At 43.3% G+C, this 16,056-nt stretch overlaps 1 protein-coding gene across 8 annotated transcripts in view; it reads right to left on the bottom strand.

Moving 5' to 3' along the window:
- Nucleotides 1-198: 198 nt before the first annotated feature.
- Nucleotides 199-16,056, bottom strand: part of sun1b (Sad1 and UNC84 domain containing 1b) — a 28,387-nt gene continuing 12,529 nt past the window's right edge. For 7 of the 8 annotated variants that reach the window (XM_053442820.1, XM_053442819.1, XM_053442823.1 and 4 more), the window contains 23 exons: nucleotides 12,327-12,521; nucleotides 11,901-12,148; nucleotides 10,924-11,181; nucleotides 10,678-10,812; nucleotides 9,920-10,048; nucleotides 9,050-9,133; nucleotides 8,255-8,365; nucleotides 7,975-8,094; nucleotides 7,280-7,390; nucleotides 7,000-7,119; nucleotides 6,804-6,897; nucleotides 6,251-6,309; nucleotides 5,599-5,795; nucleotides 5,059-5,334; nucleotides 4,854-4,946; nucleotides 4,188-4,279; nucleotides 3,937-4,081; nucleotides 3,527-3,841; nucleotides 3,310-3,394; nucleotides 2,665-2,780; nucleotides 2,313-2,480; nucleotides 2,135-2,227; nucleotides 199-2,035 (listed from right to left, as the gene is read on the bottom strand). In XM_053442820.1, the coding sequence (XP_053298795.1) occupies nucleotides 1,919-2,035; nucleotides 2,135-2,227; nucleotides 2,313-2,480; nucleotides 2,665-2,780; nucleotides 3,310-3,394; nucleotides 3,527-3,841; nucleotides 3,937-4,081; nucleotides 4,188-4,279; nucleotides 4,854-4,946; nucleotides 5,059-5,334; nucleotides 5,599-5,795; nucleotides 6,251-6,309; nucleotides 6,804-6,897; nucleotides 7,000-7,119; nucleotides 7,280-7,390; nucleotides 7,975-8,094; nucleotides 8,255-8,365; nucleotides 9,050-9,133; nucleotides 9,920-10,048; nucleotides 10,678-10,812; nucleotides 10,924-11,181; nucleotides 11,901-12,148; nucleotides 12,327-12,448 (3,288 nt within the window). In that variant the 5' untranslated portion in view covers nucleotides 12,449-12,521 and the 3' untranslated portion in view covers nucleotides 199-1,918. Of the gene's footprint in view, nucleotides 2,036-2,134; nucleotides 2,228-2,312; nucleotides 2,481-2,664; nucleotides 2,781-3,309; nucleotides 3,395-3,526; nucleotides 3,842-3,936; nucleotides 4,082-4,187; nucleotides 4,280-4,853; nucleotides 4,947-5,058; nucleotides 5,335-5,598; nucleotides 5,796-6,250; nucleotides 6,310-6,803; nucleotides 6,898-6,999; nucleotides 7,120-7,279; nucleotides 7,391-7,974; nucleotides 8,095-8,254; nucleotides 8,366-9,049; nucleotides 9,134-9,919; nucleotides 10,049-10,677; nucleotides 10,813-10,923; nucleotides 11,182-11,900; nucleotides 12,149-12,326; nucleotides 12,522-12,631; nucleotides 13,239-16,056 lie in introns of those variants that run through there. The other variant, XM_053442821.1, reaches the window with a different exon arrangement.

Genomic DNA, 16,056 nt, shown 5'->3' with positions numbered 1-16,056 from the left:
CTGTTGTATTTTTGTTGATTGTTGTTAAAATAAATATCTAATGTGCTCTATCAGGGAAAAGAAGTTCAGTCCTTTGCAAGGTCAGATCATCTAAAAGAAGTTTTAAGGATCAGCAACAGTATCAAACAACAGCAGCTCATAGTATAGCATAGTAATAGTTATTTTCGTTTTTGGCCATAATCACATTATTTATGGGAGTTTTTTCAAAATTAAAGTCTTTATTGGAATATATTCCAAAGCAGTTAAGTCATTTCATGACTGAACAAAAATAGCCATTTATCTTTAAAAAAAAAAGAAAGAAAATAAAGTCCCATGATGGTTAAAAAATGCACTGAATAGCTTAGCACAAAATATACATTGCGGTAAATCATATATTGCAGGAACTAATTGACTTGTTAATAAATAAAATTGTGAAGAAAACATTTTTATACAAAAGATTTTAGACTTCCCCATATTTGCGACCAAAAGTGGTGACTACACAAACCCACATTTGAAAAAAGAAAAACAAATCGTGAAGACCTCTGCCAAACATTTCTCTAACAGGTTATTGCAGTGCATTCTCTGACACTATTCCCCCCCCCCCCCCCCCCCCCCAAAAAAAGCAAAACAACACAAGGAGTAACAGTAGAAATCATAGTAATACAATAATGATAATGACAGGATGATTTCTTATAAAGCAACACTGATAAAAGCTGATTTAAAAAGGACCAACTATCAACAGCAAAATATACAGATTACATTCCTTCAGGGTTTCAGAATAGAGGGAGCCCGTGTGAGGAGGACGTTTAGAACTGAGCTCGAGGGACAGAGTCTCCTCGGGATAGAAACGGGAAAAGATAAATCACACTTGTCAAACAGGAGAAGTTACATTATTTAGGTTTCATCATTGATCTGTAATCTAAGGTACAGGCACAAGACTCAAACTTTGGGAGAGGACACACTCTATAATGTAAATCCAAGATGCATGTAAAAGTTTAACAGTATCGTTCTGAGAGTCGCATGCTAGCATCAATCCTGCAGTCCATCCATCACAATACATGTTTTCTGACAAATGTACGTAGTGTAGAGCCTCTTTAATAATCCCAACACAGAGCGCAGGTCAGAGGTAAAATATAGTGTTTCTGTTTAGTTAAAGGACGACTTGCATCAAGCCTCCACTTGAGACAACATTCAGAGCTTTTCCATAGGCAGCATGTTCAGTTCAAGGAAGAGGAAATCTTACTTGTGGCTATGTGGATGTGTGATGCCAAACTTGAATGTTGTGAACCTAGCTTGTCCAGTATAAACCCGCAGTGAGTGTGGTGCAGTCCAGCAGGCCGTCCAGTTAAAGCCACTGCTGAGACCTGACAGCAACAAAGGGAGTAAAGGGCCTGGACAGCGCCACAAAAAAAAAAAAGGTGCATCCTGTCTCTACCAGGACAATAAAGTTAAATAAAGATAATTAACAACAGAAACCAAACCAGACAGAGATGCAGTGTGTGAAGAAACAGCGGAGATGAGTCGACTCCCCCATTTTAGGTATCCACCCTCCTGTAGAAGTGGAAGGTGCCAAGCGGGGGGGATGGATTTGCCTGCTCAGTGGAGCTTGGCGCCCTCGCAGGCTAATTCAGTGCAACAAGCCTTTTACAAAAAGGGGACTGGAACTTTTAGCTTCTTCCATGATTCTATTCCTCTTCTGCGACATTAAACAATCCACACATAGACTTACCAGTGATTCTTTCAGTATCAAAAAACATGTTTGTGATTCCGTCCGGGCACATTCCTTTATCAACCCACGACCCTTTGTGTTTTCATGGCTTTCATTCAAAAACGTCCACAAAGTGCCACCAAGTCCCCTCCATTTCTAAGAAGTCGGCAAGAGCTATGTACAGATCGGGTGATATGTCATATATGATGAGTGTGTACGGCAGTGGTTGGTTCACTGAGGCCGAGGTTCTCCGTGGACTCTGAAGCGGTACAGGCAGGTGTAGTCCGGGTGACCCCAGTTAGACAGAACCCGCACCTCGATGATGTGGAAGGCTTTGTCGTTCTGCTCCTGAAAGAGAAGAAAGGTGGAAGTTATTCAGAGCTTGGTCACAGATGTTGAACCCCAATTTCTTTGCTAATAGATTTTCGGAAGTGCTTAAACAGTTACCATGACAGGGAAGGTTTGCAGTGACTCCCCATCCTCCTGGTATGTGTAGTGTCCCAGCAGCTTCCCTTCATCTTGGTACTCATCATCTAGACCCTGAATATGAACAAAAAATAATCGTTGGTGCTTGCTTTGAATTAGCAAGTGTCCATCTTTCAGGCTGTGTGTGGGGATTTCTTACGTAGACAGTGAAGTTTCGAGGGGCGCTGGTGATATTTCCAGTTGGAGACAAGGCCTTGGGGATGTGCTCGAGGCAGAAGGACGAGGGCAGGATCCTCAGGGACAGTCGGATCACCAGGTAGCCCTGAGAGCCTTTAAATGCCCAGCAGTTACCTGGGTACACATCAGGCTGAAGAGGAGAAGCGAAGGGACAACATTAGTTACATAGGTTTGTTAGTTTGTTTAACTTCCCACCAATCATGAAATAATAATAATTCTAGTTCAGTCGCATTATAGAAACGTCCCCCCTCGCGAGCTTGGATCGTACGTTGTTCCATTAACAGCAAAACAGAAAGAGTCATAGTGAGGCTCACCTGGATGACAACACGTGGGGACTGGGAGAAGTACCAGAGTGGCAGGCCAAACAGACTCATGAGGGCCGTCTTGGTCTCGTAAGTCTCAGAGCAGCGGGTACTGAGGATACTGCCACCTGCACACACACACGCACACACACACACACACACACACAGTCAAGTCTCCATTACTACACTGATTTGTGCTGATGCTCACGGTGCACATTCATTTATGAGATGTGACAAACAGCTTGTTCTGTATTTCAAGATTTAGTCTTTATTAACAGCATAAATAGCAACGGGATCTAGACACTCAGTAAAGCGCCTTTTATATAACAGATATAAGATTTAAATTCACTGGATACAATATTTTTATTAGATTTTCTTGAGGAATCAAGACAAATGTTGAAGACTAAACCAAAATAAAGTGAAAACTATTTCCGGGATCCGCCCCCTGATCCACCCCAATGGATGTCGCAGATTCAAATAGAAATACTCTGTCAACATTTAATAAACATCAATGATTTATCTATTATAAGTCCGGGTCCAGATAGGACAGCGACTGGGTCTGGTCCGCAGTCGGTGACCCAGGCATTACAGGGTTAACTACTGACTTGTATCAAGGCCCAGGATCAATGTGAAATAAACGTGAGGTTTCCCGCTTACCGCCAGACTCCAGGGCGTAGTCCACCAGGCCTGTTCGGTCATAGGAGTAGAGCCTCAAAGCATTCTGGACAATCAGATTCACTTGCTGAGGGAGAGAGCATGACACAAATATCAGCTTCAAACACACAGCAAACCAATGATTTTTTACAGAGCTCATCTTAGATTATGTTTTTAAGTCGGACGATGATGTGGACAGTAGGAAGTGAACATTCATTACCTCTTCTTTCAGTCCCTCAGCAGAGACAGTGTGCTGGACACTCCCAGTTACTGTCTTGACGATGGTCTTGGCTTGAAACTCTGCTTCGCCGAGGGTCTGAGCTCGGCTAAGCTCCATCTGCAGCGACACGTTTCTCAGGATGTTCAGTTCTAGTGCGGCCAGTGAGGCCTGCAGGTCCGGCGTGCTCACGTAGCGCTGGGACAGCCAGTAGATCAGAGACTCGGGCACCTCCCTCTGCTCCTCTCCTGACCCACCACTGCCAAAGAACAGAACCTGCAACTCCTTCCGCACCTGAGAGGACACCTGGGCTGTGATCTGGGAAAGAGATCGACAGTCGTAATGGAAAAACGAAATTCAAAGGAAACAGTACGTCTGAAATAAACTGGGTCGATGTTATCTGCGTTAGTTACCGTCTCCCGCAGGTTGTCCAGCTGCTCACACTTGCCCTTGCATCCCACAACACCCTGCAGGTCTCCTCTTAATTTACTCAGCTCCAACTCAAGTCTCTGCACCTCAGCGAGCAGAGCATCATGGTCCTCCTGGTTTACTCCCACGCTGAGTGAGAGACAGAATCTGCATGTGAGCTGTCATAGTCTTGAAGAAGTTGCCTTACAAAATATTTTTAAAAAGATTGTAAATTAATGTCTCTGGGTGTTGATACCTGACAGGTGCCGTGGGTGCCACAGCAATGACGACCTCTTTCTCCTTTTCCTCCCTCTCATGCTCAAACTGCTGCTGCTTCAGCTGCACCTCCTACAACACATCACGGATAAGCATTACTGATGATAGCAAAGAAAACACAAAAAGAAAAGCACCTATTTCGTAATCCAGACGCCCTAATAACGGATCCTAAGCTGTCACAAGAGGGAAAAGCGGTTTTGCCCTGTCGACCTTCATGACGAATACTTTCCATTAGATATTTGATACAGAATCTCTGTTCAGATAAGGCACAAAAACAACCAGATCAGCCTTCATACCCAGTTGTCTGTCCTCGTCAGGATATTTTGTCTATTTAACATGGTTGTTCTTTGGTTGTGATACTTGTCCCATCATTTTTACACCAAAATATGTTCCTCCCAGTTACTTATTAGCTCTTTTGCTGGTTTGCTTTTCCATTTCATCCACTGGGTGTTTACTTTACATTTGGGCTGTTTAAATTATTCATATTGAAAAAGTGCCAATGCAGTAACACTGGTACATTTACCATTAAACAACAAAAAAATAACTAACAATGATAAAATGTATAATAAAAACACTTTTCTCCGGCACTCGACAGGTTTAAAAACTGTTTACTTAGCAAAAAAAGGAGAGAATCTGCGGTTTATACCTCAGTCCTTGCAGCCAGAGCCTTGAGCAGCAATTCTAAATCAGCCAGCCGCACTGCCCGACTCTCCTGTTGTTGTTTCTGCTGCTCTTCAGTCTGCATGACACAGGGATAAAGAGGCAAAAAAGTGAGATGCATGTATATTTTTAAGCAAGTGTTTCCCCTTTTAACCCAAATGTTTCAGGTGGAACAGAGTTTCTCCTCTCACCTGCACCCTGTGTGTGTTCTCCTGCTCCAGCTCTCCACGCAGGATGCCCAGCCTCTGCTCCAGCAGGGAGGACACCCACAGTCCCAGGCTCTCCCTGTTGGTCTGAGTGTGTATGTGCTCCCTCAGCGTGCTGTAGAGACCCAGGACGTCCCCGTGACGTTCTTCCTGTTTCTGGTCCCCCTGCTGGATTTGCGACCACAGCAGAGCAAGCTGGCGTTCCACACGCTCAAGACGCTCCAGGTCCACAGAGGAGACTACCATAGGTGGAAGGATCGGCTGAGGAGGAGGAGGAGCAGAATGAAGGAGTAAAAAAAGAGGAGGAGGAGGGTGGAAAATACAGTTTTGTCACCTAAATACAATCCTGCACTGCACCAGACAAGAGATGGCATTTAACTCTAATGAAAGTAAGTGTAAATTTGTTTGGTCACTTCAAATTCTTCAGTTGTAAATGCTTACCGCCTGCAACATACTGATTAAGTATTTGGTCATTTATACACATTCATTAATTGCTCTATAATATTAGTCTGTTCATTATCTTACTGGTGCCTGTGAGACTGGGGTGGCTGGGGTCTGCTGCAGGGGGGTCTCTGGTGTGGGAACAGAGGCGGGAGCTGGAGCAGACACTGGCACCAAGTTAGACAGGAGAGTCAAGGGAGACACTCGTCGCCACTCGGTGAGGTTTATAGCAGGGAGGTAGGCAAGTAGGGCAGAAGTGGACGGACCCCACCACCATAAAGCTGCATGTAGAGAGGAGAAAATAGAAGTTAACCCTTAATCATAAACTCAGAATACTGATTTTACAACAGGAACAAGCACATGCTGAGATTTCTATGTGTCATACTAAACATTTATTTCATCATTAATTAATATAAATCTGGATCATAAATCATACGGCTTACGTACCGCTATCTTTAGACTTTTGAAGGAGGTTAGGAAAAACTAAAAAGTTTGTGTTTCATTATGTACTTGCATGTACTTGTGAGCAAGGCTCAACCGCAGAATGGAGAAACTCACTAAAGGCCCCAGAAGGCCTGACCCCAATCTGATACTGGATTTGCAGTGTGCTCTGGGGAGGTGTGCTGGTTATAAGGTATACTGCCTCACTGCAGGCTGCTTTTCTCTCTATGCACTCACTACACTGTTACACCTATGATATATACCAAAGGAGCATTGAGGGTTCTTGTAAACTCACCAAGGAGGAGCAGAAGAGGTAGGAGGAACAGCAGGAGCTTCCAAAGTTTGGGAAGGCATCTAAAACAAAGAGTCACACACTGCTCAGTTTAACACACAAGCGTATTAACACAGTATTGTTTAAAATGTGCTGAACAACTTCAAAAAGTAATGGTACACAAACTGAAGTAACTTGCATAGATACCATCAGTCTATTCTTGAAAAGGAACAACTCAATTATATCGTCTTTGTTAAGGCCTTGAAAATGCTGTAAATCCCGTATTAAACATTTAATAACTTCAATGACTGATTGTTTTGGGCAGCAAAAACAAGTTGCAAACACAACAATGAGAAAATATCACTTTAGAAAGTAGATCCAGTGAAATCAACAGGTTCACGAGACTGAATTAAAACAGTAAGGTTGGCAGCCAGATAGAAACAATGACTAGGATTCTCATAGAGAAAACAGAATCAATATTTTGAAAAAATGTAGATGTTAAAAACATTTAAGTTCTCTCTTCTGTGCATTGCGATAGTCTCAGGCTGAAAAGGACAGAGGGACGATGGATTCTCACCGTGTCAGAAAGAAGACGTTGAGAAGACACATGACAGACACCAGCTGGTACCATCCTGTTGCAAGAAACCACACGAGTCCCCTGCCTGTCTTCACTGAGCAGATTGAAAACATTTTTAGAGACATTTAGGCTGGGAATGAGAACATGATGTGACCATGTTGCACAAGAAAAGAGCAGAAGATGAAGTGCAGCAGACCTGGAGTTGCCAGGAGCATCCAAAACAGCGAGAGCGACTTTTGAGCCACTGTCCCGACCCCTGAACCCAAAGCTTTGCCCGCTCTCACCACACAGTATCCCGGCTGCAGCAGGCAGTAACCTGGATGAGAAGATGGGAGGGAGGAAAATGTATTTAATTCAGTTTGTGTGGTTCATATATCCACAAAAGGGGCTGAGTTAGAATCTTATTAGGACTAAACCTAGCATTACAACAGTATATTCACAGACTGTCAGCAACATCAAGAGAAGTGGTGGTTAACCTGCGTAAGCTAGGATGCTCCATAGCGCCCCCCCAAGGCGTTGAGACCTGGAGGACTGTTTGAGGAGGATGGAGTGTGTCTCAGAATACTGCTTCCCTTTACAGTCATCACCTGTGTGTGCCAAAACGATGCATGACAAGCAAAATCACAAAAAAACAAAAAGGATGTGTAAATAAACATGTGAACGCATCAGAAGTGAACAAAAACAACAAATCTGCAAATGATCAAAGTAGAAAAAACTTGAACGAATAAAACTTTAAAATTATAAGTAAATCATGACAAAATAAAATGCTTGTGCAGGCAGGTGTGTGGTGGCACACCATGAAGAGCTTGATATATAAAAAAAAAACTAATCGCTACAATCATGACTGACAAACACCTTTATTGTTCCTTCTTTAACTATTTTACTGCCCTCAATATTTAAATCTGGCAAAGAGTGGAAACAAATATTGAACTCTACCATAAAAAGTCATCTCATGAACCAAAAAGCTTTTTTATTGTCAGTTCTACTGACACTGTATTTTGGGGTCATTTCCTTTTCCCATATTTGTATACAAATTTGGAGTGATTTCCACTTCAGCTTTTGTGCTAGACTGGCCGCTTGAACTAGAATGAGAACATGATGTGACCATGTTGCACAAGAAAAGAGCAGAAGATGCATTTTTCTAAGTAGGTGAGAATGAAGTGTAGCAGACCTGGAGTTGCCAGGAGCATCCAAAACAGCGAGAGCGACTTTTGAGCCACTGTCCCGACCCCTGAACCCAAAGCTTTGCCCGCTCTCACCACGCAGTATCCCGGCTGCAGCAGGCAGTAACCTGGATGAGAAGATGGGAGGGAGGAAAATGTATTTAATTCAGTTTGTGTGGTTCATATATCCACAAAAGGGGCTGAGTTAGAATCTTATTAGGACTAAACCTATCATTACAACAGTATATTCACAGACTGTCAGCAACATCAAGAGAAGTGGTGGTTAACCTGCGTAAGCTAGGACGCTCCATAGCGCCCCCCCAAGGCGTTGAGACCTGGAGGACTGTTTGAGGAGGATGGAGTGTGTCTCAGAATACTGCTTCCCTTTACAGTCATCACCTGCGTGTGCCAAAACGATGCATGACAAGCAAAAAAAACACAAAAAAACATGGATGTGTAAATGAGCATGTGAACGCATCAGAAGTGAACAAAAACAACAAATCTGCAAAAAAAACTGGAATGAATAAAACTTTAAAATTATAAGTAAATCATGTCAAAATAAAATGCTTGTGCATGCAGGTGTGTGGTGGCACACCATGGGTTAGGTATAATGATAATGATATAAAAAATAAAACTAATCGCTACAATCTTGACTAACAAACACCTTTATTGTTCCTTCTTTAACTATTTCACTGCCCTCAATATTTTAATCTGGCACAGAGTGGGAACAAATATTGAACTCGACCATGAAAAGTTATCTCATGAACCAAAAAGCTATTTTATTGTCAGCTATAGTGAAAGTGGGGTTTTTTCATTTTCCCACTTTTATATGTTTGGAGTGATTTCCACTTCAGCTTTAGTGCTTGACCGGTCCCTTGAAATAGATTTGGGCTACAAATTTGAGAGGAAGAAAAGCATTTGCAGGTCATGACGGTCAACACGCTGCTGACTAGTTAAAGCGGTTCACACAACCTCTGCTCGCTGGTCCTCACACAGGTCACGCATATCATTAGCTCTTGTCAATCATGGCTACCACAAGAAAGAGAGATGGTGTGTGTGTTGTTGTTGTGTGCATCTGCTTACACAGGGAACCATTGAGATTAAGATGTGATGCATCCTCAGTCACCAGATCCTTGACATTCATGCTTCCACAGAAACTTGTGTGAGCTGCAACATACAGTACATAAAACGCATTAATCTAAAAAGCTAAAACATATTGTGTGAGAAAAAGGTTAAAGAAGGAGAGAGCGGTTTGAGGAGGGAGAGTGAACGCACAAGCCGCGGCCGTGACCTGAGGAGCTCCGGCTTCATGAGGAAAATGAGAAGAGGTGCATGAAACCATTTAACTGGATACACACAACGGAAACAAGAAGAGCTGGAGGAACTCATGCTACAGAGTTGATAAAATGCTCCTGCAGCTAAGAATGGAACCAGCTAAAATCAACAGGATCCTGGAAATAAAACTTGAACTGCTGCCAAACACTGTGGAGCAGGGAGAGAGGTGCACTGCACGTTTGCCAAAACTTGAATTTTGTTTACAGACTCTGAAGAGCTGGAAACCTGCAGGTTTATCTACAGTCAGAGTCTTACTAGTTCGGCTCGAGTGATCATCATCTTCATAACCTCATATGAACTTGAATATAAAAAAAAGCTTATTATCATGTCACAGTTTCGTCCAAATTCAGGAGTGTTTCGGTTGGTGTGGGGTTTTAATTTTCTTCATAAATAGAAAGATAATGTGTGAAAGTGAAGGTTGGATAGAGGAGAAGGAAACAGTGACACTTCAAATTTACTTTTATCCAAATATGAGACTCCTTTTTTCATATTACAAAAACGCAAGAGCAAAAAAGCAAGAGGGAAAATGAAAACAGAAAGTTCATCAAATAGAAGAGCAGCAGACGAGGTCAGGAGCTGCGACCCTTGACCTTTGTCCCTTGTAATAACAGCTGGTACCTTGTCCTTCATAGCCATTAGCTCTGTAGCCCATCATCCTGTGGAGAGTGTTCTGCTTAAACAGCCACAGTTGGGTCACACCGGAGGACGCTGCTCGTCTCATTGAGGCCGACAATGAAACAAGAACACCTGGTGACACATCCGTCCACACTGGCTGTTAGTCAAAATGCACACTTGAGGCATTGCTTGAGGCACAAGTTCGGCAGATAAGATGACTGAGGAAAAGAAGAGGATGACTGACACACCCATTGAAGAATGCCATTGATAGCCCGTTTACAGGAAAGATAATAAGGTAACATGTGAAATAGAAACCGACCAGAAACATTAAGAAATAGAATGGCACTTAATGGAGCACATACCTCCAACTAAGGCCCAACAGTCCCCTTAAATTCCATGCACTCAATCTGCTCATTTCTTTAATCAAGATCCATGATTTATTCCCTAGGTTAACTGAAAATGTTGACGCCCCCTATCTTGCCCTATGTCATCCTTACACTGAGTTTTGTGGTATTTCATCCATTCGATTTAGAGTAATCTTAAAAACAAACAAGGAAACCAACTAACCAACCAACCAACAAATGGACAGGGGGGAAAAGAAGCCCGCTAACGTGGAAACCAGAGAGTGGAGATTACAAATTATCTGCAAAGAGGAGCCAAAAATGAGTCTGTTTTCCCTCATCGACAGGGAATGAGAGAAGAGGAAAAAGAGAGACTGAAGAACCATGAGTAAAGAGCAAAGATTGCCTCTTCTTGTGTACCTTTTCCTTGAGAGCTCCTGGCCTGTGAACCCAGCCACAGCACATTGTTGAAGACCAGGCTGACTAAGGACACGATGGGGGCCAGGACCCGTTTGCTGTAGCGTATACACGTGTTAGACACAGACATCAGGACACCTGGAAAGACACACCACCATACATTATATTCTCATCGTCACAAGTGAATTAAGATATGGACACACTGAGTGGAAGACCAGCAGTGTGCGTTTCAAATCGACAGCTTCTCACCTGTCTTGTTCCTCCGACTCGTGTCTCTGGAGTATATACTTGTGAAGGTTAAAGACGAGGAGGCAGGGCTGTCAATGGAAGCTTCTGCAGACTGAGATGAAGAGTACGGCGACGACCGTTTGATAAGCGAGTCCGTCTCCTGAGAGTGCAAAGAGCAGTCTTTGCAGATGTAGCCATTAGCGAGCGAGGCGTGCGACTCTGAAACGCTGGTGTCGCCGTTTACTCTTGATGAGCAGTGGTCGGTGCTGGAGCTCTTCCCTTAGGGAGAACATTAGAAAAAAAATTGAGAACGTAAATGGTTCAATTCACAAAGTATTAGAGCCATAAATAAGAAACAAAATGTGAAAGAAAAACAATGCTGGTGTTATACTGAGCTAGATCTGGTTGGTTTAATTAATGTATAACAAGGTATTGTAGTATTAATTTATAATCTGAAATCTGTAATTATGATCAAGTACAACTATGAACTTGAGTTAAAGATGAACTCATAACTGCATCTGTTACACAGAAGCAGCAACAAATACATTGTTGTTATCAATTATCAATATTAATTATAGCAGTGTATTTCTTTCTCAAACGTTTTATTGTAAGTGTGCTACCCTCTACAGTTTGTAGTCTATTGTAGATTTGTGTTTTAATTTCATATCCTTAAAATTATTATATCTTAAATTCAATTAAAAGATGCATGAAAAAATTCTAAATTTAATCGCGGCACAAATTCATTCATTAATTCAGTCCCTGCTGACACCACTCGGGGTAAAAACCACACAATTTGGTCCACACAAACACAAATGAAGTACATGATCATTTGCATACAGAGCAGGGAAGTGATATCCGATTACAGGAAGTCACAAGAGACATCGAGGACAAATTTTAATGTCAGATGTGAACAGACTAACTTAGAGATGTCCAATTGCAATCAGATCTCTGAGGACGGATGCTAATACCAGGTCTGAATACTATGTTCTACAACTGACCCCAGTGACCACCCACAGACATGGAGGTGGTGGTGGTGGTTGTGGTGATGGTGCGTCGTCTCATTCGGGACTGGTCCTGGATGGAGCTGTGCAGGGCGGCATCGGACACCGTGTTGCTTTCCTGAATGCTGCCGCTGTTGTTGATCGGGGTGCTAGCAGCTGAGAAGGAGAGGGTTTTCCTCGGGGTGGCTATTTGGCTCAGAGATAGAGACAGTAAGTTGGACTGCTGCTTTTTGCTCCGCTGTGTCCTGGGAGAGCAGAGACAGGAAACAAGTAGAGATGTGAGTGCTGGTGCGTGTTAGGGAGTAGGACGGAGGCAAGTTGAGACGGCTACAAGGATATAAACTCAAATGCCAAAAGACAGAGATCAAATGTGCAGATCATTCAGTAACATGCGAGAGAGATAGCACCCATCGTTAGTCTCACCGTGTCTCTCTCCTGGTGCTGGTGTAGCTGCTGCTGCTGCTGTGGTTCTGCGAGGGATCGGCCAGGCTCTCGTTGCCATAGTGACCGGCAGTGGTCTGCAGACGCAGGCTCCGGCGTGACATCCTGGGCGACTCGTACACAGGAGCAATCTGGTGCTCCTTCTCAAACTCTAACGCTGCTGTGGAGTAGCTGGAACTGAGAGAGAAGGAAAAGTGGGGGAGAAAGAAGAGGAAAGAAGTTTGATGTAAGGAGGTATTGAAACGCAGGTCTGATCCACAAAAATCCATCTTAGGAGACAAACAGACCTCAAGTGACTGTTGATCTCGAATCAGAACTGAGTACTAGGTTTTTTTGTTTTTAAAAACGCAAACAAGAAAAAACACAGCAGCAGGCAGAGCTTGTTCCAGGCGAGTGGCAGTGGGCCTGACAGGAAGTGACTCACTCACAAGGAAGGCAGAAAACAATTAAATAAAAAACAATAGACACAGTGTGTCTCTGAAAAAATAAGTCAAGTAAAAATCCCAAAGTTATGCAAGGCTGAAAAAAACTAAAAAACTACTCTCCTCACTTCAATCCAAAGCCAACCGCAAGTGGCAACACACCATGAAGGTTGTAAAGTTTGACTTTGCCCTACTCCGAGCAGCAGTGAGTCACTGGGCCACACCCACAGAAGCAGAAGAGCCAACACTCAGAAATGAGAAACAGGCAACAGGGCAGCGATCCACTGGAAAGTCTCTGGAGCTGTTACAGAAACTACTTCCATCATCCTGCTGAGCTGACTTTGTCAATCTTATTTCCACACTCATTTGAATTTAACTAAAGCTTATACAACATGGCGGGTGCTGTGTGATCCCTTATCACACAAGAGATTGAACTAAAATCATCTGACCATGCTGCGTGTGTGTACTCGTCACTGGTCGTTCAACTAGGTCAAGCTGAATAGCTCCACAGACGTGCAGGGGAGGGGGGATGAAGAGGAGGGGCAAAGCATTTTATCTGTTGCTTGAGGAGAGAGAACAAACTTCCTGTTAGACGTTTGGAACAGAGGGACCTTCCCAGTTAAAACAACAGCTGGTTGGTTTGGAGACATGAGCACAGAGTGGCCCTGTGCTCAGCGGCAGTATATCAAAGCAAAGCATGCACTGTACATGTACAGTATATGTGCAAGATGCTCACTGGAGCCTTCCGCTGGCTCTAACCCCAGAGGATTACACACTCCTACCAAGAGCCAATTATTTGCTTTCGTCTTCGGCCCGCTTCCTGCTCCAACTGGCTTTTCTCTGGGCACATGACCAGGGCAGCACCTTTCCTCTGCATCCTGGATATAAGTGCATGTGCAAGTGTGCCCTCCTTTTACTCCAAGCACAACAATAGTAAAGTTTCCAAAGCTAGAAGACCAGCATCATGGTCTGTTACTCACAACACACTGCTGATGCCTAGGTTAAAAAAAAGATGCAACAGTCATCATTTTTTTAAATAAAGCTGCGACAAGGAACTTTAACTCTGCCAGTAATTGTCATTCAATAACTCCATTGGTCTATAATTATCCCTTCGTTTTTGTAAATACACAAACTGAAGTGAAATGGTTGCAGATGTATTAACTATGCAACTCCTGCTCTGTGCTCCGTGACCCAAGAGTCTACGGGTGTGTCTGTGTGTGACACGCCCCGCTCCTGGTCTTTCCCAGTCACATTGCAATGAAGCAACATGCAGTCACTGAAAACAAGCAGAAAGAATGTAAACACAAAGTGGTACCATCAGATATGTATGTGCCATAGGGTTGAGCCAAATTAAAGAAAGCTTTGACTGTTGCCATGCCATAGACGCCGAAATAGTTATCATTTTTATTATTATTATGTTTCTGTTACCCATTGTTATACCCGGTTGAGGGTCATTATATTACATAGAAAAGAGGCATATGACAAATTATGATGAGTTTGGCAAATGGCTTGGAAAATGATAAAACGACTGAAGTTACTGTGACCCCTTTGTTAACAACACATATCATCTGTATCCAACTATAGACAATGTGTCTCTACTTTTACTGAACTGCCTGAGAGGAACAGTTCACAACAGTAACAGAAGAACCAGAGGCCATGTAAGGACAGTTGAGCAGAGAGTCACTGTCCTTACAGAGGACAAAATCTAAGTAGAGGAGCGGGATAACAAACAGGATGTAAACTACAGATGAGCCGGGCATCAATTTTCCATCACGTCACACTGCTCGTCACATTCAAATATCAGAACATAGCTGTGGGGCGGGTTGTTATTGTTAAACTGCTGAGAACTCAGAGTTTCAAACTCACAATAATGAATTTCCTTCCAATGGGTCAGAGGAGCCCTACAGTTACTACAGTTAGTAAATATTGCTCACAGTTACATCCTCAGCTAAGAACAACAAAGAACACACAAGTTAATTCATCATATCATAAAATACTGGTTCAGCCCTCACTGATAGTGTCACAGACTGAATGCCTGGGGCGTTGAGGCCCTGTGCAGGGCAGGGCAGGGCAGGGTGTGATGTGTGAGAAAGAAAACACACCTGTCTGTCAGTGTAGCCTTTAACCAGGAGCACAAGTTAATTAAAGCTTTTGCTCTGCCGGACAGTTTATGAGCACAATTACACACAGATCACTTTCAAGTGATCTCAGACTTTTGGACCCCAGGAGAAATCTTTATTTGAACAACACAACCAATTGTCCTGTAACCGGATTTCACAGAACAAAGTGTGTATCTCCTAAGCGAACATGTCCTCCTTCAACAAACTAAAACAACCCATCTACTAATTCCAGAAATGTCTGTTTGTGGAACACATATTGGGAACTGTTCATCTTATTGGCTTCTCTCTTGGCATGTTCATGTTAAGCCAAGAAAAGTGCAATCTGGACACATGATACGTTCAATATTAATAAACAGGCGACCAGCGCTCTGTAGCAGCAGCGCCCGGGACTCATCGATCTAAGACTCTCTAGTCCGTGACAACAGCAACAACAGGTGATTGTCCAGTTCTGCGTCGAGCTTCACCGAACTTTGAATAAACAGGTGAGTAGCTCTCTGTGCAGCAGCAGGGGCCTCTGGGTTCTGCAATCAGTCTTAACTTACTGCAGAGTTTCAGAGATAAAGCTGCAAATATCATTACCACAGGTATACAATAAGGAAATGGCCCATTCCAAACAGGCAGGTTTTAGAATGGGCACCGTACCATGGCTTTCAAAAACAACTGCAGATCCCAGCCTGTTGCATCGAGAGGTGCAAACAATGTTTCTCTGGTCCGGTCAGTTTTTTTTTCACTTGCTCTGTGCATCCAAACTGGTCTGTGTGCTGCACTCTTTCAAGTGGCTCACACAGCCCACGTGATATAAATGAGACAGACACTGCACTTTCAGAAACGAGTGAAGAAGACACAGATGAAGACAGACAGCATGGACTGTAGAGAGACATACGACATCTCCATCCGGACGTTCATCTTGCTAGAGGCTCTCCTTACGTAACACTTGGAGCTCGGATGGTCTTCCCACAGGCAGTGGGCACGGCAGCTCTCTTACAACACACAACTACACGTTGGGTAGATTACATGGGAGTTAATGTGTTAGCGGTTTATGTTTTGCTGTTCACAACCATTATTTATACAAAGCTAAATGCATTTGAACCGGATTAGCTACAAGGTTACTTGGAACCAGAGGGTGATGAAAGATACAACACTATAACAACACAACACGATGTACAATGA

This window comes from Pleuronectes platessa, chromosome 16, assembly GCF_947347685.1.
Source record: "Pleuronectes platessa chromosome 16, fPlePla1.1, whole genome shotgun sequence".
NCBI classification, from domain to species: Eukaryota; Metazoa; Chordata; class Actinopteri; order Pleuronectiformes; family Pleuronectidae; genus Pleuronectes; species Pleuronectes platessa.
The sequence above is the reverse complement of the archived record's forward strand: the minus strand, read 5'-3'. Positions and strand labels throughout refer to the sequence as shown.